This window comes from Cavia porcellus, unplaced genomic scaffold, assembly GCF_034190915.1.
Source record: "Cavia porcellus strain 051 isolate PalLab524CR breed Dunkin Hartley unplaced genomic scaffold, mCavPor4.1 scaffold_12, whole genome shotgun sequence".
Classification (NCBI taxonomy): domain Eukaryota; kingdom Metazoa; phylum Chordata; class Mammalia; order Rodentia; family Caviidae; genus Cavia; species Cavia porcellus.
The window spans coordinates 65,676,205-65,698,082 of NW_026947495.1; the positions used below are offsets into that span (position 1 = coordinate 65,676,205).

At 38.1% G+C, this 21,878-nt stretch overlaps 1 protein-coding gene across 1 annotated transcript in view; it reads right to left on the reverse strand.

The window, feature by feature from the left end:
• The window catches only part of Ttn (titin), a 267,085-nt gene that overhangs the window by 81,757 nt on the left and 163,450 nt on the right, over window positions 1–21,878 (reverse strand). The window contains exons 221-257 of the mRNA XM_063259376.1: window positions 21,590–21,856; window positions 21,359–21,498; window positions 20,834–20,960; window positions 19,970–20,112; window positions 16,332–16,455; window positions 15,537–15,803; window positions 13,868–13,965; window positions 12,983–13,151; window positions 12,631–12,897; window positions 12,259–12,525; window positions 11,889–12,167; window positions 11,396–11,804; window positions 11,171–11,295; window positions 10,801–11,067; window positions 9,626–9,895; window positions 9,234–9,536; window positions 8,835–9,137; window positions 8,324–8,511; window positions 8,125–8,239; window positions 7,715–7,999; window positions 7,465–7,616; window positions 6,651–6,798; window positions 6,313–6,490; window positions 5,922–6,043; window positions 5,544–5,831; window positions 5,035–5,331; window positions 4,733–4,919; window positions 4,181–4,296; window positions 3,792–4,091; window positions 3,285–3,584; window positions 3,090–3,195; window positions 2,794–2,990; window positions 2,403–2,708; window positions 2,026–2,304; window positions 1,153–1,452; window positions 749–1,051; window positions 273–635 (exon numbers count right to left, since the gene is read on the reverse strand). Of these exons, the coding sequence (XP_063115446.1) occupies window positions 273–635; window positions 749–1,051; window positions 1,153–1,452; window positions 2,026–2,304; window positions 2,403–2,708; window positions 2,794–2,990; window positions 3,090–3,195; window positions 3,285–3,584; window positions 3,792–4,091; window positions 4,181–4,296; window positions 4,733–4,919; window positions 5,035–5,331; window positions 5,544–5,831; window positions 5,922–6,043; window positions 6,313–6,490; window positions 6,651–6,798; window positions 7,465–7,616; window positions 7,715–7,999; window positions 8,125–8,239; window positions 8,324–8,511; window positions 8,835–9,137; window positions 9,234–9,536; window positions 9,626–9,895; window positions 10,801–11,067; window positions 11,171–11,295; window positions 11,396–11,804; window positions 11,889–12,167; window positions 12,259–12,525; window positions 12,631–12,897; window positions 12,983–13,151; window positions 13,868–13,965; window positions 15,537–15,803; window positions 16,332–16,455; window positions 19,970–20,112; window positions 20,834–20,960; window positions 21,359–21,498; window positions 21,590–21,856 (8,355 nt within the window). The remainder of the gene's footprint in view (window positions 1–272; window positions 636–748; window positions 1,052–1,152; window positions 1,453–2,025; window positions 2,305–2,402; window positions 2,709–2,793; window positions 2,991–3,089; window positions 3,196–3,284; window positions 3,585–3,791; window positions 4,092–4,180; window positions 4,297–4,732; window positions 4,920–5,034; window positions 5,332–5,543; window positions 5,832–5,921; window positions 6,044–6,312; window positions 6,491–6,650; window positions 6,799–7,464; window positions 7,617–7,714; window positions 8,000–8,124; window positions 8,240–8,323; window positions 8,512–8,834; window positions 9,138–9,233; window positions 9,537–9,625; window positions 9,896–10,800; window positions 11,068–11,170; window positions 11,296–11,395; window positions 11,805–11,888; window positions 12,168–12,258; window positions 12,526–12,630; window positions 12,898–12,982; window positions 13,152–13,867; window positions 13,966–15,536; window positions 15,804–16,331; window positions 16,456–19,969; window positions 20,113–20,833; window positions 20,961–21,358; window positions 21,499–21,589; window positions 21,857–21,878) is intronic.

Sequence of the window (21,878 nt, forward strand, 5' to 3'; positions counted from 1 at the left end):
TGATTAAAAATTTGTTGCTATGGAAAATGTAAATGTTAGCATGCACCTTTGACATAGCATCTGGTTTTCCCACAGCTATTTTTGTATTGCATTAGCTAATAAGTAGGCAAGATTTATTTATTTTTTTAACATAGTCAGGACATACAATGTAACTGAAAATTATTTGATAAAGCTATTTCCCACTTCTTTTAACTGCCTCCCCATCCTCCTTATTTTTATATTTTACTAAAAGTAAGCTTTTTCCATTGGAAAGTATAGTTTTAACTATTTACCTAACACACAAACAGTACAAGGAGCTTTTGCGACACCGTGGTCATTTTCAGCTTTGATCATATACAGGCCATGGTCAAGTCGAAGAGAGTCTCGGACACGTAGCTCAGATTCTCCTTGTTTACTGTTATTGATACTCAAACGCTCTGTCAGCGGCAGGAAGAATGGTTCTTCTTCTTGAACTTCACCCTTCTTCCTCCTAACGGGGGCTGTTGGTCGCTTCTTAATTTCCTCTGGTACAATTACGTTGTCATCTTTCATCCATGTAATAGTTGGATAAGGTGATCCAGAAATGGTTGCATCAAGTGCAATTTCATCACCTCGTTTTACTTCTAGGCTTGTTCTCAGAATCACTTTTGGGGCATCTGTGACAATTCAAAACAATGATTGTTTCCAATTCTGATGAAAATATCTGATAAAACATTATTGTCTTTCATTTTACAATGGTAAAATGGCAATTCCATTGAACAAAACTCACCAATAGGATCCACGGCTTTGACTGGAGGAGTGGCCCGAGAAGGTTCACCAATACCGGCGGCATTCTCTGCTCGCACACGGAATTGGTACTCCTTCCCCTCTTCAAGTCCTTTTGCTGTGTACGTCAGGATTGGTACTAGGTGTTCATTGCATCTTTTCCATCTCTCTTCACCCTTGGCAATCTTTTCGATGATGTAACCCATTATTTTGCTTCCTCCATCGTACAGAGGTGGTTTCCATGTAATAGTCATGGCCTTAGCTGTAGGATTGTGGACCTCGACGTCTACAGGTGGATCAGGGGGTTCTGAAGAACAAGAAAGCATTCGTTAACACAGTGAAATCCCCCTTCTTAAAATGAAACTGCAGGTCAATTCCCAGCCATTGTACAACCACGCTTAAACTTACGCTTTGGATCTTGAGCAATGACTGGATTTTTCAGTTCGATATATTCTCCTCCACCGATCTTGTTAACTGCTTTGACACGGAAGAAGTATTCACCATTTGGTATGAGATCCTTCACAGTCCAAGACAGTTTGTTCTCACCAGACATGACTGGTATGTACGTCCTCCTGCCAGCTTCTCTGCGTTCCAGGACATAATGAAGAATTGGGCTTCCTCCATCATATTCTGGAGGCTCCCAGGTTAATTTACAAGAACTCTTTGTCACGTCACTTGCTTTAATATCTTTACATGGACCAGGTAGACCTATTACAAATAAAAATGATAATTATTATTGTGATCCTGAAAACCCAACATTTTAATAACACACTCTAAGTCAGACATTTGCATTTTGGGTGTCATAGTCTTTCTTGTGCTGAAATATCCTTCATTCCCAAGGGCAACTAGTATTCTTGACTCTCAACAGTAAACATCAGTATCATTTGTATCTGTTTAAAGTATAAAATGGCTACATGAAATTCCAAACATTATCAGGGGTGGGAGGATGACAGGTAATATGCTATTGAAATAATGAATGAGAATGCTATTGAAAAATTTGAAATTGTACAATTAAGAAATAAATATTGGTCATTTAAAGATTGTTTAAATATGTTGTATCTCTTATTTAGATTAATTTCACAATCAAATAATTAAAACAAGGGTAAATTAGTCTAATCAAAGTAATTTCATTTCTTTAGAATTGCTTTATTTCTCATATGGAAATAAAGGGATGTTTAGTTTACAGATGCCAATTCACGAAGCCATTTATACTACGTTGTAAAGTTAACAAATTTCTCCAACATGTGAAGGAGGTTGAGTGTTTCATTAAAGAATAATTACCTATGACTTTGACATTGATTGAGGCAGTTGCAGAGCCGAGATTATTTTCCAGTGTAATGGTGTAAACACCAGCATCTGCATGGACACTTTTGGGAACTTCAAGGTGTGCAGAGATGTGATCATTCTTCATTGTTAACCTGTCACTTGGCTTAAGTTCTTTGCCATCTTTATGCCAGCTGACAGTTGGAACTGGGACGGCTCTGAAGGGAACAGGAATGCTTAATTTTTCTCCCTCAATAACGACAATGTCATGAGTCTCCATCTCAATCGTTGGCTTGCCTGTAAGATAAAATCCAAAGAAAAGAAAAATAGTACCTTAAAATGCAATACATGAAGAAAGCCTATTTGATTAACTATAGAAGACATTGCATGCTTACAGTCTGGGTCTTTGGCAACCACATTTTCAGAGATTTCAGATGGCTCGCTGACACCAACAGCGTTGACAGCTCTCACTCTCAGAACATATTCTTTGTCGGGAACGATCCCCTCCTCCACTTTGAATTTCAAGTCTTTTATTGGGCGAGAATTAACTCGCATCCATTTCTCAGTGCCTACTGGACACATTTCCACATGGTATCCTATGATAGGACTTCCACCATTTTTCTCTGGAGGCTTCCAAGCAATGGCAATGTGCTTTCTCCCAGCATCGGTCACATGTAGGTCGAGGGGAGGTGACGGAGGACCTTAGAAAAGAGTGAAATCTTTACATTTGCAGGCACATCATCAAATTCTAGGCTATATATACATTGTATCATCAGCACCACTTACTTGTTGGATCTTCAATTGTTAGGATTTCTGTGGGTTCGCTTGGGTGACCAACACCAGCTTCATTTTCTGCCCGGACCTGAAACTGGACCTCTGTTCCTTCGATGACATCAGTTACTCTAAAGTTACAATCAGGTCCTGAGGTCTTTCCAGCTTTCACCCAGCGAGTGCCTAACTTTTCTTTCTTCTCAATGATATATCTATTTAAATAATAAGTCATTTTATTAGCATTCATAACAAAACAATTTAAAGTTTTGCAGCTGAATATGTTATTGTTCATAAAATGGCTCAAGTTCTACCTCTGTATTGGTCTTCCACCATCATTTTTAGGTGGCTCCCACTTCAGGTCGACATGTCGTTTGGTCACATCAACCACTGTCAGGGCGTAGGGTGGTCCAGGAGTGGCTGAAAAGAAAATAACCCATGATTAGAAATACCAGGGGAAAAGTAATGATCTACTACAAAAGTCACAAAGATTAAATGCGAGAGCATACTAAAGGTGTCTTTGGCCAGGACAGAATCCTCAATTTCAGTGTAGTCACTCTGTCCTATTGCGTTTTCTGCAGCGACACGGAACACGTATAAAGAGCCCTCCGTCAGTGGGGTAACGGTGCACTTGGTGTCCTTCACGGTGGTGTCCACCGTTTGCCAGCCTTTTCGCCTCACATCTCTCTTCTCCACGATGTAGTTGGTGATGGGGGACCCTCCATCTTTTTCAGGAACTGTCCATTTTAGATCTGCTGTATTTTTTGTGATATTAATAACTTCAAGCCAACGAGGTGGTGATGGAGGATCTGGATAGGAAAGAGAAAAGTACATTTGAGTCTTTATTGTCCAACATTCAGTGTTTATGGCATGGTCTGGTAGCCACTAGAAAATAAAACAAAATAAAATAACAAGAAAGGAGCGGTAGTGATGAGGTTTTCATATTTTTCTCATATTATAGTTTTCAGATAGATGCTAGAAGAATTTATATGCCTCAGGCATCAAAAATGACTTACATAGTTTCTCCCGGCAAAGCACAGGGTCGCTGGGCTCGCTGGGTTCACTTTCTCCGGCCTTGTTCACGGCTCTCACCCTGAATGAGTACTCCTGCCCTTCCATGAGCCCCGGGAGTACGTGCTGAGTGGTCGGAACCCCCTCAGCCACTCTGACCCAGTCTTCTGTTCCAGTCTTGAGCATTTCAATGACATAAGACTCAATCTTTGCCCCTCCGTCATGTTCTGGCTTTGTCCAGCTCAGTGTTAATGATGTTTTGCCTACATCTCTTACAACTGGTTTCCCAGGAGGCCAAGGAGGATCTGCGAGCCAAAGAAATCGTGATTTAGGTTTGCTGAAAATAAGTAAATGCAAGTTTGAAAATAAGCACAAAAAATAATAAAAATAATACCTATGGGATCCTTTATTAGGATTGGTTCTGTTGATCTGCTTGGCTTGCCAGGTCCAGCCAGGTTTTCAGCCAACACACGGAATCTGTATTTTTTCTTATTGGTAAGACCTTTCACTCTGAAATAGGAACAAAGAGCATGTGTGACATCGTGGTAAGTGTAAGTAACCATTTATTTACACTGCAGAGGCTAGTTGATTGAAACTATGAAAAAACCAGTTTGGAAATTTAACTCTCAAGTATTTTAATATAAATTTTAATATCGCCTTTTAACAGTCATGTATGTTAAATTTGGCCAAGTATACTAATCTAATTATAGTAAGATAATGTTTATCATCATACATTGGAGGACAAAACACATTCAAACTTCCAGAAAGTTAATAGTAAATTAAGAAATGTGTCCTTAAATGGAATTTATATCATTTTAAAAAATTACCTAAAAATAGAAAATAAAATGTAAGAGTAACATATAATCTGCATGATCAAAAGGAATGCTAAACAGCAAAACTTTAAATGCACTGCTATTTTAACACTGGACAGAGACCCTGGATGTACCTGTATGTTGTGTCCGTTACCGGCATCTTATTGCATCTAACCCATTTATCAGTATCGGGATCTAATCTTTCCACCCAGTATCCAGTGATGGGGCTGCCTCCATCGTCATCTGGCTCACACCAGGTGAGAGTCACTGCATCTTTAGTGATGTCGGAAGGTTCCAGGCGAGTTGGAGGTCCAGGTGGATCTACAGAAAGGATAATGGTTAAAAACATACCTGCCCTACACATGAATATGATGCCTAAATCAAGTTTGATGCAAGTATCTTTAATTTTTTTTGGTCAGCTTGATTAGAAACTTACCAAATGGGAATTTGGCTATTATGGGAGTAGCCTGAACTGGCTCACCAACACCGTACATGTTTTCTGCAGCCACTCGGAAGATGTACTCTTTATTGGGTATTAACTTGGTTGCCTTGAAGTTTGTATCCTTGACTGTCGACGAGAGTTTATGCCACACTTCACTGTCAGTTGCTCTCCTCTCCACAATGTAGTTTGTGACCTTGGACCCACCATCATCTCGTGGTGGGTTCCATGTTAGGAAACATGACTCACTGGTTACGTCTGTGATGTCAAAGGCAGCAGGGGGTCCAGGTTTATCTGTGGATGGAATTGTGCAGGAAAAAATATTTAACCATGGTATGTTCAAGAAAGTAATTGAAGCCAGGGATTTAGCTCAGTGGCATAAGCACTTGCCTGGCAAGCGCACGGTCGTGAGTTCGATCCCCGGTATCAAAAAAATTTAAAAAATTTAAAAAAAACAAAGGAACTGAAATGTGTTTGACCCTTTTTAAAAGTAGAGCCTCTCTTACCTAACACATTCACTTCCACGACAGCTGTGGCCCGGCCGCAGACATTCACAGCCTCGATGATATAGGTACCGGTGTCACTTCTCTTGCTATCTAGGATAGTCACTGTGGATTTCTTAGGGACATTTTCAATAGTGATTCTATTATCTTGCTTCAAGAGCATATCTGCCTTTGTCCAAGTTATTTGAGGTGCAGGTTTTCCAGTTACAGTAGCAGGAAGTTCAATCTTTGTTCCAGCTTTTACAGTAAGACCGGCAAGGAGCTTCACGTCAAGGAAAATTTCTGGGGCCTCTGAATTGCAAAAGATTATGGATGTTAGTCACTTCAAATAGAATTAAACCCTGAGGCCTTCTTGAAATGTTAATAGTAAAAAATAAACACCTTGTGTGTCCACAGCTTGGATTTCTTCTGTGGGTCTGCATGGCTTGCTGGCACCCATCCTATTCAAGGCCTTCACGCGGTAGGCATACCACTGGCCCTCCTCAAGGCCTGTCACTTCCATTCTGTAGAAAAAGAAATCAGGCACTTTACTGTCATGCAGCTAACTTGTCATTGTATAGCTGTCACAGTCTTTCCAAAACTCATACGACTGGTATAATACTAGCTTTTAAATAATATCTGGACTGCTTCAATAATGTAACAAGTGCTTTAAAAATTACACAGGTGTACTAATAGAATTTTCAGTGAAAGAAGCTAACATCTGCCTTTTCTAAGGAACACTCATTTTAATGAGTAAGGCTGAACTCTTATGCGCAGTAATTTCAAAACCTACTTTGTTTCTGCAACAGGTTCTCCACAGGCGACCCATCTGTCAGAACCACGCGGGCACTTCTCAACTAAATATCCTTTGATGCGTGAGCCTCCATCATTTTTAGGTGGTTCCCATGTTAGGAAGATGCTTTTGGCTGTCCGATCTCTCCATTTGAGATTCTCCGGTGGGTCAGGTACCGCTGTAACATGTCAAAGAAAAAGTCTCACAGGACGCCTATGAGGTTATGTCCATATTGCTAACCCCTCCCTTTCCCCATAATGTCAACCTCAGGTCTAAAATTAAAGGAAAAAAAACAGGAAACATGAGACTGGGTAAGAAATTTTCACACAGGTACTTACTTGCAGGAGCTGACATATTTACAGGTTCATCCACATATGCAGGTTCTCCTGGGCCACACTTATTACGAGCACAGACTTTAAATAAATATTCTTTTCCTTGAACAAGATCAGGAACTGTGAATTCTAGATCAGTACCCAAGTCCATAACCTAGGACAAAGAAATACAATTAATTAGGTATTTCCCCAAAACTATTTCCCTAAAGTCAAAAGACCTTTATTCCCATGAGTGACAAGACAAATGGAAATTCTTTTGAATATTAAGAATTTTTCTTATAAAAGTTTGTATTAGGGAAAAATTCCAACTAGGGTATATAAAAATATTAGACCCTCAATATAAGGAGAAACTGTCCCATAGCTTGTGTACATTAAAATAAAGTATAGATTCCTTTTACCAGTTTGGTAATTAGAAATATGACCTTAAATCAGGGTAAAGGATAGTAACTGATATAAATAAAGGAAGAGAAGAATGGCAGATTAAGCCAACCAAGGCATAAAAGTGGAGTTAAAAAAAAATTGAAAACCAGGGCAATAAACACTTTCCTTAGAATAGCTTAAAGGTTAATGGATACTTATTAAGTGAATTTTTAAAAAATACACCTAGCCAAAAATTTGACAAGGCTCACAAAATGAACCAATTATACTAAAACTTGGTTGAATCATCTCAGGAAACAGCATATTTTTAAAAACAGTTTGGCACTTTTCTAGTGAGGAAAAGGCACAAAGACATAGCACATATAATTTTGTGTGGCATCCAGCCTTCCAGGATTTCTTCTACTCTTTTTCTGAAGTTGATGTCTCACTGCTCAAAACTCACTTTAGTCCACGTTTTCCGGTTGACTTCTCGCTTTTCAACGACATATCCAATCAATGGACTTCCTCCATCGTCATCTGGTGGCTCCCAAGTCAAATGTACTGAATCCCTGGTTATATCAGTAAATTTCAATTCTTTGGGTGCACTTGGGCGAGCTAAAAAAAAAAATTCAGGGAAAATACCATTGATGATTTAAGCCAATGCTTGCTAATACTGCTAAATCACATCAGGCAACAAAAGTTTAATTCCTTACCAATTACATTGACATTAATTTCCCCAGAAATTGATTTGACACGATTTTGTAATGTTAATGTATAAATGCCCTTGTCTGGCCTTTCACTCGGAGAAATGACAAGTTCAGCATAGGCAGATAAGGTCTTCATGGTCACACGGTCTCCTGCTTCTAGAACCTTCTCTCCGAAAGACCAGGTTGCAGTTGGCCTTGGATAGCCTGTACTTGGAACCAGGATCTTGATAGGATTTGGAACTATAACTTCCAGACCATCTTTAAAAGCACTTAAATCCATTGTTGGTTCAACTGTAATAAATAAATAAATAAGTAAATAAATAAAATGAGTTCCCAGTACAGTACTTAATTCCCTGATACCCCAGAATAGCTAGCTATGTGCTGGCTCCAAATGTAAAAATAAAATATCTGTTTACCAGCAGCATCATCAGCAGTTAGAGGACCAAGAATTTCAGATGGATCCGAGACACCAGCAGCATTTTCTGCAGATACTCTGTATAAATAGTTATTTCCTTTTTTCAATCCAGTGACCTAAAATGATAAATCTTTGTTAAAAACATGCTCACTGAATTCCATGATCATATGCTGAATACTTCTTAGATGCAAATTGCTTACCTTGTAGGTCAGTTCAGGAACGGGCTTCATATTGCATCGAATCCAATTATCCTTTCCTTCTTCACACCGCTCGATTATGTAGCCCAGTATTGGGCTTCCTCCATCTTTCAGAGGAGGTTCCCATGTGAGCTGAACTGATGACTGAGTCTGGTCTGAGGAAGTTAGGTTCACGGGAGGACTTGGTCTCTCTGGAATGGAAGAAAGAGTTGGATACCAAAATTAAGCACCATTTAATTTTGTGGTAATTTACTAAGACACCATGTCACCAGTTCTACCACTCATTAAAATAACAGGTTTGCTAAACTCACTGAAAAAAAGTAGGCAAGTCTGAGATTTTATAATTTTGTTCAAATTTTCTAGTATTCTACCTTTTATTAACTTTAATTTGAACAATTTCAATTGATCAGCCTAATTTCTTGATTTGATACAATGCTCTCTCTCTCTCTCTCTCTCTCTCTCTCTCTCTCTCTCTTTCTTTCTCTCTCTCTGTCTGTCTCTCTGATGGGCTTACCAATTGGATCAGCAACTTTGACAAAAGGCGTAGCTGCACTTGGTTTTCCGATCCCAATTCGGTTTTGGGCTCTGACGCGGAAACTGTACTCCTGTCCTTCCACCACATCAGTGACAGTTGCAGACAGGTCTTCAGCTCTTACAGTCATGGCGGTGTCCCACCTGATAGAAGTCTTGTCTCTTAACTCAATGATGTAGTTAGTGATCTCCGCACCTCCGTCATACTCTGGTGGTTCCCATGTCAGTGACACACCAAATCTATTCACATCAGTGATGGTTACGTTCAAAGGAGGGCCCGGAACATCTAGTTTTCATGAAAAAAGAAGAGAACATAAGTTCGGGTTGCAGTGCACATAAAAGCAAAGAGAAATCAGCTTGCAATTTACTTGAATGTTCTTACCGTATTTACTCCTTGCCTCCACAGGACTGTCAGTTTCTACTGGCTCACCAGTGCCAACTCTGTTCCTTGCACTTACTCGGAATAGGTATTCAACTCCTCCTTTTTGTAGCCCAGTGACCGTGAACTCACAACTGTCTGCACGGTCAGTGGCTAGAACCCAGGTCTTTCTCCTGATGTCACGTCTTTCAACAACATAACCTATGATTTTGCTTCCACCATCAGTTAGAGGTTCTTCCCAAGCGAGGCTTACTTCACCATCGAATGTTTCTGTCACTTCTAAGTTACGCACTGGGCCAGGAACATCTGAAATTCACACATAAACTAATTTTAGTATTTTGTTGCCCTTTTGACCTATTCTGAGCCAATCAAGGAAGAGTGACTCAAAAACTTACCGATAACTTGTAAATTGATAAATGCTTCTGCTTTTCCATGTTTATTCTGAAGCACGATTTTATATCTTCCCCTGTCTCCTTTCTTGGCTTCTAAAATTCTGAAAGAAGTTTGTTCAGCTGTAGTGTCCACAGTTTTTGAGGACAAAGGTTCATTTTCTTTAAACCACTCAGCTTCTGCTTTGGGGTAAGCTTCATACGGCACCACCATGGTGAGAGGCTGGCCAGCATCAACCACAAGGTCTTGATCAGCAGTCTTGATTTTAGGTGCAGCTAGAAAACAGCACATGAATGCTTGTAAGTTGTGTACTCTGGTCAAACTACAGAATAGCTTCTTTACTATGCATTTGTTAACAAATATATTGGTAGTGTAACCTTAGAAGTAGGTCATAGTAATTTTATAGCAGAGAGCACTTAACTATCTAATAATTTTCTCCTGAAATTTTCAGCCTCTGGAGAATGGAGGGTTGAAGATGGTATAAAATCATAAAGGATTCATTCTTCACTAAGAGAAATAAGAAGGGGCTTAGAATATGTGAAACGTGTTTTTCTTTGATAGTGTAAGCACTACATATTTAGTTCAAGATAAATCAGACAAGCTTTTTCTTATGTACAATAAGGTAATAGCATCATAATAACCTGTCAGGCTATCTTGGGTCAGGATGAAACAGATCTAAAAGGGAGCTGGAAAGAAGAGTGTTAGACTGTTTTAGGTCCAGGAAGACCCTAAGGGTAATAGGCTGGAATTAGGAATCAGGAATAGTCACCATGTGTCAAGAATTGTCTAAAATTCTGGGCCTAAAGATGAATGCCATCAATTTCCTCTTACTTAGACACTCACTTGTAGTAAGAGAAATCAGAATAGTTAACACGTGGACAGGACTTACAGAAATGAAAGACTCTCATAAGGGTTATTTTATTACATAACTATAAAATCTTAAAAGTCTGCATCAGTGGTGGAGAACCTATGGGGCCCTCTCTGTTTGCATGTGAGCCAGGTCAGCCCAGTATCGCCTGAGCAGCTGAGCAGCGGATATTCAGGTTTAACTGCAGTGCTGGAATTTTGCAATAAGTGCATTTTGTGTTGCTGTTTGGGCGCTCAGTCTCTAAAAGTCTCACTCTTGCTTCTCTATATCATCTATGATATTCTGAAGCTATTATAAAATAAAAGGACTTACCTGCCAGTTCAAGCTTAGCTCTGGCTTCTTTGTCTTTAGCAATAAATCTATATTCACCCTGGTCCCGGGGCTTAATGTCACAAATCTGTAGTCGGTGGATCTTTCCTTCGCTCATCATCTGGTGTTTGTCACCCTGGACAACAATCATGTTATTTTTTAACCACTGGACTTCCACTTTGTCTTTGTTGAGCTCAGCTAAAAAGACCACATCAGCACCGGGGGCTTCAAGGATATCTTGAGGAGGCCTGATGATCTCAACAGGGATTTCTGGAAAGAAAATGTTAAATAAATACAAATAGATTTGTCTTTGGATTAACAATTTTAAAAAATTCATGCTGATGTTAGGGTTATGCTTTTACTGAATCCATACCTTCCACAAAGAGTCTAGCTCGGGACTTCCTGTCTTCCACTCCACAAGCATATTCACACTCATCATCCAGCCTGCAATCCTTTATGATGAGTCTGTGTATACTTCCGTCTTTTTCAAATTTGTATCTGAGAAGAGATTGAATTATTGATTAGCAAACATCATGACCATTAAATTCACAGTGTATAGATAGCTACAGAAGAGGAGAACAAGAAACTTTTTGCATACTTTTTGCCTTCCTTGATTTCTCTCCCATTTCTGTACCATTTTACATTTGCTTTTTCTCTGGAGAGCTGGCAGGAGAAGACAGCATCATCGAACTCAGTGACTGTCTGGTCTTCCAAGTGTTCCACGAATTCCGTTGGAGCTTCTATTATGAGAAGCTCAGCCACAGATTTATCTTGTCCAGCAGTGACAACGTATTCACCTTCATCTGGGAAGCCACAATCTTTAATGATGAGGGAGTGCTTGTACTTATCAATTCGGTATGATATACGGTTGTCAAAAGGTACTTCTTCCCCATTTTTCGTCCACTTCAGGGTGACATTGAGACGATTCACTTTGCACCAGAATGTGACAGATTTCTTCTCCATTGTTTCAATATCTTTAAGAGGTTCGACAATCCTAAGATCTTCCTCTGTTGTGAAGAACAACAACAATGTTGACCTTGTATATATAGAAACTAATGGGAACATTTTCTAATACCAGGTAAATTACTTACCTTCTACAATCAGGTTGGCGGCACTTTTAACATTTTCACCTCTGTGATTGGTCAGAGACACATTATAGTTGGCTTGGTCATCTAATCGTGCATCTCTAATTCTGAGGGTGTAGACCAGGTCTTTTTGGAGAATAATGTATTTTGCACTATCAAATATGGCTTCCTCATTTCTAAACCATTTGGCTTTGGCGCCTTCTGTATTGACTTCACAGTTGAAGACAACCTCTTGTTGTTCCTTCACACGGGTGTCTTTAAGAGGAACTATGATCCTGAGTTTTTCTGAAAACAACCAATGAGACTTTATAGTCTGAAGAAGGATCACCTGATGCAAAGCAGCATAAACAAACCTGAAGAGCAAAGACAAACTTACCAATTACTGTCAGGTGAGCTGCTGCTCTGGCAGCTCCAACCATGACTACATAAGTGCCCATGTCTTGTAGTGTGGCATCTTTGACAACTAGGACCCTCTTTTTGCCATCAGCAATAACATCATATTTATCTCCAGCTTCCAGGGTCTTGTCATCCCTCTTCCATTGGACTTGGAAGCTTTCCTTTGATATGGTGCAGACAAATTCAGCCTTTTCTCCTTCAAGAATTTCAAGGTTTTGAGGCTTTGAGATAAATTCAGCAGCAAGTTCTAGAAAGACAAAGTTGCATGGTATTGAAACCTATGCATTTAAATCTTAAATGGAACAAGTACGAATTGTTAAAAATAAAATGTTATTCATTGTAATATTCATACCATGTACTTTAACTTTGCCATCAGTTTGAGAACTTGGGAGTCTGCAGTTGTAGCTGCCAGCGTCCTCAAGATGAGCGTTCTGAATGACCAGGATTCTCTTCCTTCCATCTGTAAGTATTTCAAATCTTCCCGTTTCAATGATCTCTTCATCTCCTTTGTACCAAATCACTTCTGCTCCAGGTTTAGAAACTTCGCAAACCAGTTTGATAGTGTCTGTTTCACTAACTTCAATGTTGGCGAGATTTTTGGTAAAGACAGCTTCTTCTTCTACAAGGAGAAAAAAAAAATTGAGTTAACCAGCAATTATTTTTCCTAACACTTCCATTTCAGTGAAGAAGGACTTCACGCTCACCTAGGACTGTCAGCATGCCGGACGTTCTCGCTGTCCTGACCTCACAGGAATACTCTGCTTCATCATCCAGGAGGCATTTGTTGATAACAAGAATGCGTACTGCTCCCTTCGATATGATGTCATATTTTTTGCCCTTTTTAATTTCAGCACCATCTTTGAACCACTGAACCTATATTTAAGACAAATAGATTTATCAGTTTTCATGTTACTCTTTCGTGTGAGTTTACTTAAGAGGAGCTGTGATTCTGAGTTTTTCTGAAAGCAACCATTAGTACTTTATAATAGAAGTACAAAGGTTGCAAATGCAAATATGACTAAATTCAGGAAACAATGAAATTATCAGTTGCTGTTCAGTGAACTGCTCTGATGCTATCATCAGGTACTTTAAAAAGGATCATAAAATTTTAGAGTCATGGAAGGTCTTAGATATCATGCAGAACCACTCTTTTGGTGTGTAAACTGAGGTTCAAAGTTGAAGCAACTTGTCCATGGTAGTTAATGGCAATTGGAAGTTCTGGCTAGAGACATGAAATTGTAAGTATTTTGGTTGTTTTCTGATCTATAAAAACAATATTTCATATTCAATCTAATATTTAAATCTCTGGATTGTGAGTCCCATGTTTTTCAAGTGTAGTAAATAAATAATATTAGAAAGAGAATTCAGTTAATATTTCATTCTAAAGTAATCTTTAAGAGTAAAGTGATCAGAGGAAGGATTGGCTAATTCCTTCCTTCCTTCCTTCCTTCCTTCCTTCCTCCCTCCCTTCCTTCCTTCCTTCCTTCCTCCCTTCCTTCCATCCTTCCATTTTTTTCCCCATTTTGGCTGGATAAAAAGTAAACATGAAGTCATTTAATGTACATAATAACAAGTGTATAATCACAGACCTTAGCATTTTCACGAGAAATTTCACACTCAAATCGAGCCATTTCTTTTTCTTTAACTTGAAGATCAGTGAGTGGTCTTAGGAATTCCACATGAGGAGCTGTAAGAGAATGTCACAGAATTCAAAATGAGGTTTTTAGACATTTATTCTGACATTACTATGATATACATTAAGAAAAGTGAGTCTTTTGTGGGGACTTTTCAACAGCTACAAGTGACTCTGAAGTCACTTGGAGCTACCAATCAGAAATGAAGATTTTTTTTCTGTTTACTCCCTGTAGTTTACATCAAATTGTTGGCATACTTTGTGTCCATTTCAGTGCTTTTGAATGATAACTGAAAGAAAAATCTTTACTGATATTGCCAGAGTTGAAAGATATTGTTTATCAAGTAGACACCAGTGGAAAAGAAACAGCATCTTATTTAAGGCAGTCAGCATAATCTCTGAGAAATTAGTAGAATTGAATGCAAATACAGTTTAAAGCACTATTTCAGCTTTGTGCACGACTAAGAGGCACGAGTGTGGTGGAAATCACAAACATCCAGCTTTTTTTGGTTTAAATTCAGCTTCAAAGACGTGACATACAATTCAGGCATAACAGCTATTAGTACGGTAAAGAATTACACATGGAAGAGTGATTGTTTTTTACATCTGTTGCTTCATTTCTCTCCAGAATTCATTCAACCTGCTATGTAAGATCAGGGAGCTGCCTGCTTGCCCGCCCTTCTTTCAGAGCTCCTGGTGAGTCCTTTCCAAGATGACCCTTCTTTACTGATAATGAGTGTTTGGCTGATAGGCTTGATGATACCAGCTAGGCCTTCTTGCAGTAGAGGTAGATGGTAAAGGGAAGAAGGAGACCCAAGAAGCTACTTTGATTTAGTGAAAGCAGAGGAACTATGAAATGGAAAGAATAACAGTAGGAGATGAAGAATAATCAAAGCCACTAGAGGTTGTAGTTGCTGCCAAATGGGAATAACTAAACAAATACTGTACAAAAATATGCACTGAAAAAAGGAATCACTGAACAGAGGAATGGATGAAACAAATAACTAGCATGTGAGTTTTGAAAGAAGGTTTTGTTTTTCTAATCAGTGAAGGTGTAATGCTAAGAACCGTTAAGAGTTCTTCATTCAAAGAATCCAGGACTCAAGAATCCAGGCCTGGCTCCTTCTTCTCAGCCATTCTTATTCTCAGAGATTGATTTATGTGAATAGCTTTCTTGTATTACAATAGTCTTTAGATTGCTTCTGTTCAAACTGAAATTTCATGCTTACTTTCTAGTTGTTCTTAAGCCTAAAAACTTTTTTCCTTCCAGATGGAAATCACTTTTAATTTCTTTTTTAAAATCAGGACTCTGCTTTTTTCTTTATCCCATTTTATCTCTACAATAGGATATTCATTTATAGGCTTACCCGACAGAGACAAAAAGCAACTTCTGCTCACCACTTAGAGCAAAGAAGGCATAGCAAAAACTGCTTGATGTTGTTATTAGACTAGATGTAGCGTGAAGACTTAAAAAAAATATATTTAAAGCGTCAGGTCAGTATCAATACTGTAAGTTGCCAAGAAATGTGGTTAGACCAAGAGGAGCATGCAAACAGCTTTGTATTGCTTTCTTTGTTGTAGTTATAAAGAGTTGCACATGAAAAGTCCTGTGTAAGAATACTTACGCACGACATTCAGGTTACAGGAAGTCTTAAAGTCCTTAGCATCACAAGTATATGTTTTGATATCCTCTGGGGTACAGTTGTGTATAATAAGTTTTCTGACCCTGCCATCAGCGACAATTTCGTACTTCTTGCTTTTGAGGATTTCTGTTCCATTTTTGAACCATTTCACCTTCGCGTTTTCTCTGGACACCTCACACTCCAGTACTGCAGTGGCTTCCTCTTCGACCGTCTGGTCTTCAAGAGGCTTAGTGAATTCAACTGGGGGCTCTGAAACAATCATACTCATTAGCCTTTCTCCTTCCTTCCTCCAAGAGTTTCAGTACCTTCTCAACTTTCCTGTGGCATCTTCAGGGCTTTTTCTGTTCTGAGTTTGCTCATTTTTAAGAAGTGGTTTCACCCACACATTTTCTTCTAAGAGTGGTGTTTCATCATTATTTACACATATAGAGGAAAAGCATTTTGAAAACAATGAAATTTTAAGGAAATAATAGCCAACTCTTGATTAATAAAGTGGATAGCTCATTTGATAATTCTTCTCCTAACTGATTTTTGAACTACTAAAATATGCAGCAAAACTAAGAGAAAAAGAACAAGGAAATAAAACCTATGCTAGATAATTTTGGCTTTTTAAAATGGTCTATGATATATTTTATCAGACCAAAAGGTAAAATTAGGCTTTTGGATATTTGGTTGACTTTAATGATCTATATGGTACTTAGCCTACAAAGATAATTGAGAGTTGGCATTATTTACAAGCCTGAATTATATGTATTTAAAAATAAGTCTTGTATTTACCTTTCACAAAGAGATTCGCTTGAGTTTTGAAATCCTTTGCTGTTAGTTGGACTTCCCCAGCATCTTCTAACTTTGTATCCCTCAAAGTAAGTGTATGGACTCTTCCTTCTGAACGTGTGACCACCTACATTTAAAAAAAAAAAATGAAGTTTGAGAATATGTGAGACATCAATTCAGTATTTAGGATCGTTTAGTTCATTTAAATAGTTTTAAAACAGTGCTACTGAATTGTTTTATGATCAGCCATATATCACATATGCATTTAAAATGATTTAAACCAATAGTTTCTAATCCTTTAAGAACATTTTAGATTTTCAGAGTTACCTTTATATAACTTTTTAGGTGACCTTTTATGGTGAACTTGCCTAGGCCAGCTATTGCTGTTTGTATTTGTGATCTATTAAAAATATATGTATTTATATATGTATATGTGTCTCCATTCTATTAGTGGATTTACATATATATATATATATATATATATATATATATATATATACACATATATATACCCATTAGAAAAGCTAAAAAAATGAAGAAAACATAATTAGATATGATAAGCTAACACTGGATTATTTTTCTGAAAGTAAATCTTATGTTCTAATAGCAAGGTATTTACCATACATGCAACAACGAGCTAGAATTCTTCTGTTTGTTTTGGCAATTAAATTTATTTTTCAATCCAATAAGCATGATTAAGAAATTCTGTAATTTCTTAATTTTTTCCAAAACTGCAAATGAAGATGTTGGCTCATCTTCCCTTTTCCCATGCTTGAGCATTAATATTGAGCAATCAAATATCAATGATGTTATAGATAAGAGTCACTGAGAAGTAAAGACAAGAGAATTCGGCTATGTAGTTGTACCATCTGAAATTCCTAAAACATTACCGTCATTGAGACTGGTTTTGTATTTATTAAGAGTTCATCTAGAGTTAAAAATTAGGTACAAAAGCTGGGCACGGTGGCACGTGACTATAATATCAACACTCAGGAAGCTGAAGCAGGAGGATCATTGCGAGTTCAAGACCACCCTGGGCTATAAAGTGAGCTCAAGGCCAGCCTAAACTGCATAGTGAGAACTTGTCTTAAAAAAAAAAATTATATACAAAGTTTTGCCAATGAAATTATTTATTAAGCTGATATAAAAGAATAAGGAATAAAGTTTTACTGGAAGACACTTTCCTTGATTAAGAGCAGGGTGTTGTTATTCATATAATTATCTTAATAATTGAGAAGAATAAAAAATAATAGACAGGTAGGAGAGGGTAATTAACCTAGGAACACAGGTACCACTTAAGAATATGGTTCTTGAATGGGAAACGAATTTTTAATCGTTTCAATATACATTTTGGATATAGATTTTAAATTTACAGCTTATAGCTAAAAAAGCATCTCTGTTTCAAATCCATACACAGATGCTTCTTTAATTATTAACACATTGCTTTATCATCTGAATTCCCCTGAGGCTACTGTCAGAGTGTAATTGTTCACAATATAGTGGTTCTAGATGAATAGCTGATATGTAACAGTATTATAACTATGTCAAAAGAAAAAAAAAAAGGAGAACAGAGATCGTATAAAGATAAACCAATAAGATGGATGTCAAAGATCATATAAGGGTAATATTAAATGTTACTTTTAAAAATATCTACTTATAATAGAAGCATGCTAGGGTAATAATACATACTAAGATTGATCAACGTATTGTCAAAATACAAAACTATCAAAGGTATTTTCTTGAATTGGTTTCTTAAAAAAAGGCAAAATGTAGCTCATTTAAAAATGTTTTTTTACTTCCTATTTCTGTAAACTGTTTTTGCTTGTTCTATAACTTGTGTTTGACTGGTTGGTTGTTTAAGTTTCGGAAGCTAAAAATTTTGTGAAAAGTGAATTAGACCTGAATTAAATTAAGAAGAGCATATTGTTCTAATTGAGGTAATTTAACCAAAATCTGTAAAATGTAATAAAATGAGTTTATTGCTTTACAGTTTATATTAAATTTCTTTTTAAAAGATACACTTAGGCAATGTAAAAGCAAGTTCGTGAAAGGATGAGGTATTTTAGGCAGCTAGAATAAAGGATTAAAATTCCTTCCTATGCCCAGGGGGACACAAAAGAATCCTCTAGAATGTTCGTAAACTGATCCTTTCTAATTCTGGAAAAACATTTTCATAGCAAAAAGAATAATACATTTTTTACATTAAAACTACAACTGATCTTTTTTTCTTTTTGAGACTGGTCTCTTAGTTTAATAAAAAGCTGATAATTTGACTAAAAGCTCTGAAGGAACAAAATGAGATTTATCCTTAAGTAGTGTCATACATTTATAGATCTAAGAAGGATCATGAAAAATCAACTGATTCTCTGCCTTTAGACATAAAATTAAACCATATTTAATAGGAAAAATGTACACTTAAAAGCAACAGTCAGGAAGGTAGAGATGGCACCATCACTCAGTTCAATATTTGTAAGAGTTTGCTGTAAGGAAAGCTTTGTGCTATGCAAACAGATTCTCAAGCTACGAATGGAATGTGCTGCTGCCTTTCTTAGTCAAAAGAAAGGAGACCAACTGCTCATCACTGTCTGTATGACAGGCAGAACTTCTCTACCAGATGACTGACTGAATTGCCTGTGGATCGCTTTGATAGAATACTAGTTTTTAAGCTTGTCTTTGGGCATTTATTCAAAGGCATTGCCTTCCAAAAATTCAATCAATTTTGTGGCTCTTTATTAGACTGAATCTATTTTTAATTATATTTCTTTAAGACTTCAAAGTCTGATGGCTGGTGAGACCTTGATATACACACAATATTATTTCTGAAATATTGAAGGAAAATTTCACAGAACAATGTGTTTTCTTTCCAACCTATGCTATTTTCTATGTATTTCAATTACTTGAAATTAATGGTGTATTATTTGGAAATGCACAGTGGTTGTTTTGGGAGGGGAGTGCAAAATACGTAGATAATTTTAGCAAGATGTATTTAGGGTCTATATAATCTCAGTTTTTGCTTATGGATACAATTTGGCCCTAAAAGGAGACAATTATGTACCAAACTTCTTAAAGTGCATTCATTCATACATGTGTGTAATGTGTGTACCCTTTTTTCTTGTCAGTACCACCAGCTGCACTTTAAATAGGCCCCTTGCATTCCAGCATATGCACACCCCACACCACTTGAGGGTTAAAAATAGCTCAGAGAAGTGCTCAAAGAGCAAATCTACCCAGAAGTTATCTCAACTACTTGATCAACTGCCTGAAATGGAATTCCAGCCTTCTCCTCTTAATCCCTTTATATGCCTAACACTAGATAGCACAGAGATAATTACTCTTTAAAACTCAACGCGCGCTGTTGTGTTGAGCACCCAGGTAGACAGCCTTTTCCAGCCTGACTTCTGCTTGAACAAGCCAGCACGATAGCTAATGAATGCTTGCCTCTTCTTCAGCAAAGCTAAAACTTAATCATACTTTACATTTTTATTTCTGTTTCAGTCCTCCCTTGACAAATCTGCCTTACAATTTCAGCAAAAATGAGGCTGGAGAAGGAGACGGAAAGAGCAAAGAACCAGGAAGGTGCAATCAAAGCCAGCAGAATCTGAGAGCCAACGGAAGACAAGCAACCGTGACTCGGCTTTTACCTTGTCGCTGGGCTCCAGCTTCTTCCCCTTGAGGTACCATTCCACCGGGATATCCTCATAAGAGAGCTCACAGTCAAAGGTGGCTGTTTCCCCTGCAGTCACTGTGACATCCTTTAGTGGCCTCAGAAGACCAATGACTCGTGCTTTTCGGGAGGAAAGAAACAGCTTCGCCTTACTCATTTTGTAATTCCAAAAGAATAGACTTAGTTCTCAATTTCCATGGTTGTTTTCTTCAAGAAGGAAAGAGCCCCAAAGACTCATTACTTAGAACTCCCGAGTGAACGTGGCCCCGTGGTGCTGAGAAGGGGGAAAACTGGTGGCTGGAGACTGGGTATTTGTAGGGCCCCTTCTTTGGGATGTTACAAGGTCAGCAAGAAATCTGCACTGCATCTGTCTCTCTTCTGGGCATCAAGTTCCTCTTGCTACATAAGGTATGTGACTTCCAAAATAACTAAGACTCTGATTGGGTGGAACAAGGGGCCCTCGGTCAGACAGCCTGTCTGCATCCAGCAGCCACTTTGCACCTTCCAAAAATGTTAGCCTAGGGCTCCCCCCTCTTTCTTTCTAGAGTCTGAAATGCCCCTACAGCCAAGTCCCTCCCAACCCGGGGGCTCCAGTTGAACATCCAGTGGAGGGACATGACGTTTAAGGGTTCTCCGATCCTTACTGTATATTCATCTACCTCAAATGGAAGGACTACAAAAGTATGAAAATGCAACTTGATTCACTTGAAGTAAATCTGCAAAAGCCAATTTTTGCACTTTTGCAGTGGTATGTAATTAAAGAATTCCAATTAAGTTTACTTGCATTCACTCTGCACAATAGTGTATATTTGATTTTCAGCAAAAATAGGTAAATACTCACGCTTAACTCTGAGGTGGGCACTAGATTTAACATTGGCAGCTTGGAAGTCCACTCCACCAGTCTGATCCAGGCGACAGTTATGCAAAATAAGGAAGTGCACTTTGCCTTCTTCTTTAATTTCACATTCCTGTATCGAAAGAGAGAGACAGGAAAAAAAAGGATTCATAGTAAATAATTTCCTTCGAGATTTTTTTCCTAAGAATAGACTACATTAATTAAAGGACTACTACAAATGATGATATTTTGTGTATATGAATGATATAAAGTGTACAAGAAAGCAGTATTTCTTTTAGCTGTGTAATTCTTGAGTTGACTAGCAGCACCACAGAATACATGCAATTTGTACTGTGCTGGATCAGAAATATTGCAAAGGTGAACAGATCCCAGTATCTGTCTTTGGCGTTAGATCTGATAGAGAACCTAACCCCATATATTAGATGCTCTGCATGCACTCTGACTTTTCGCCTGTCCTTTTCTATTTCACACAGCAACTCTTGGTGTTGACAAGTTCAGAAATAGCCTTACAGGTGTCTGGAGTAATGCCTCTCCCTTGAGTTTCCAGTTGGCATGGATATCATCTTCAGAGATTTCGGTTTCAAAGCGAGCTGTCTCAGTTTCTATCACCTCCACACTGTACAGGGGTCGTACCAGTTTAATTTCTCTATCTGGAAAAGCGAAGGGTCAGCATATGCTATTAGCCTCCAGCAGAAATACCACCAACAGCTTCAAGCGTGAAACACATGGAAATTTCCTTACCCTCGATGTCAAGCTTCCCGGAGGTCTGGTCTGTTCTGCAGTCACAGGTGTACTGCCCAATATCTGATTTCAGGGCTTTCTTTAGGATTAGTATGCGCTTCTTGCCATCTGCCTTAATAGCAACATTTTTAGATGGCTTTATTTCCTTCCCATCCTTAAACCATTTCACTGGTGCATCTGCTTTGCTAATTTCGCACTGAAGAACCACTTCATCCTTCTCCACGCCTGTGTAATCTTGAAGTTTTCCAGTAAAGTATGGATCTCCCTCTGTAAAGAAGGAATAAATGAA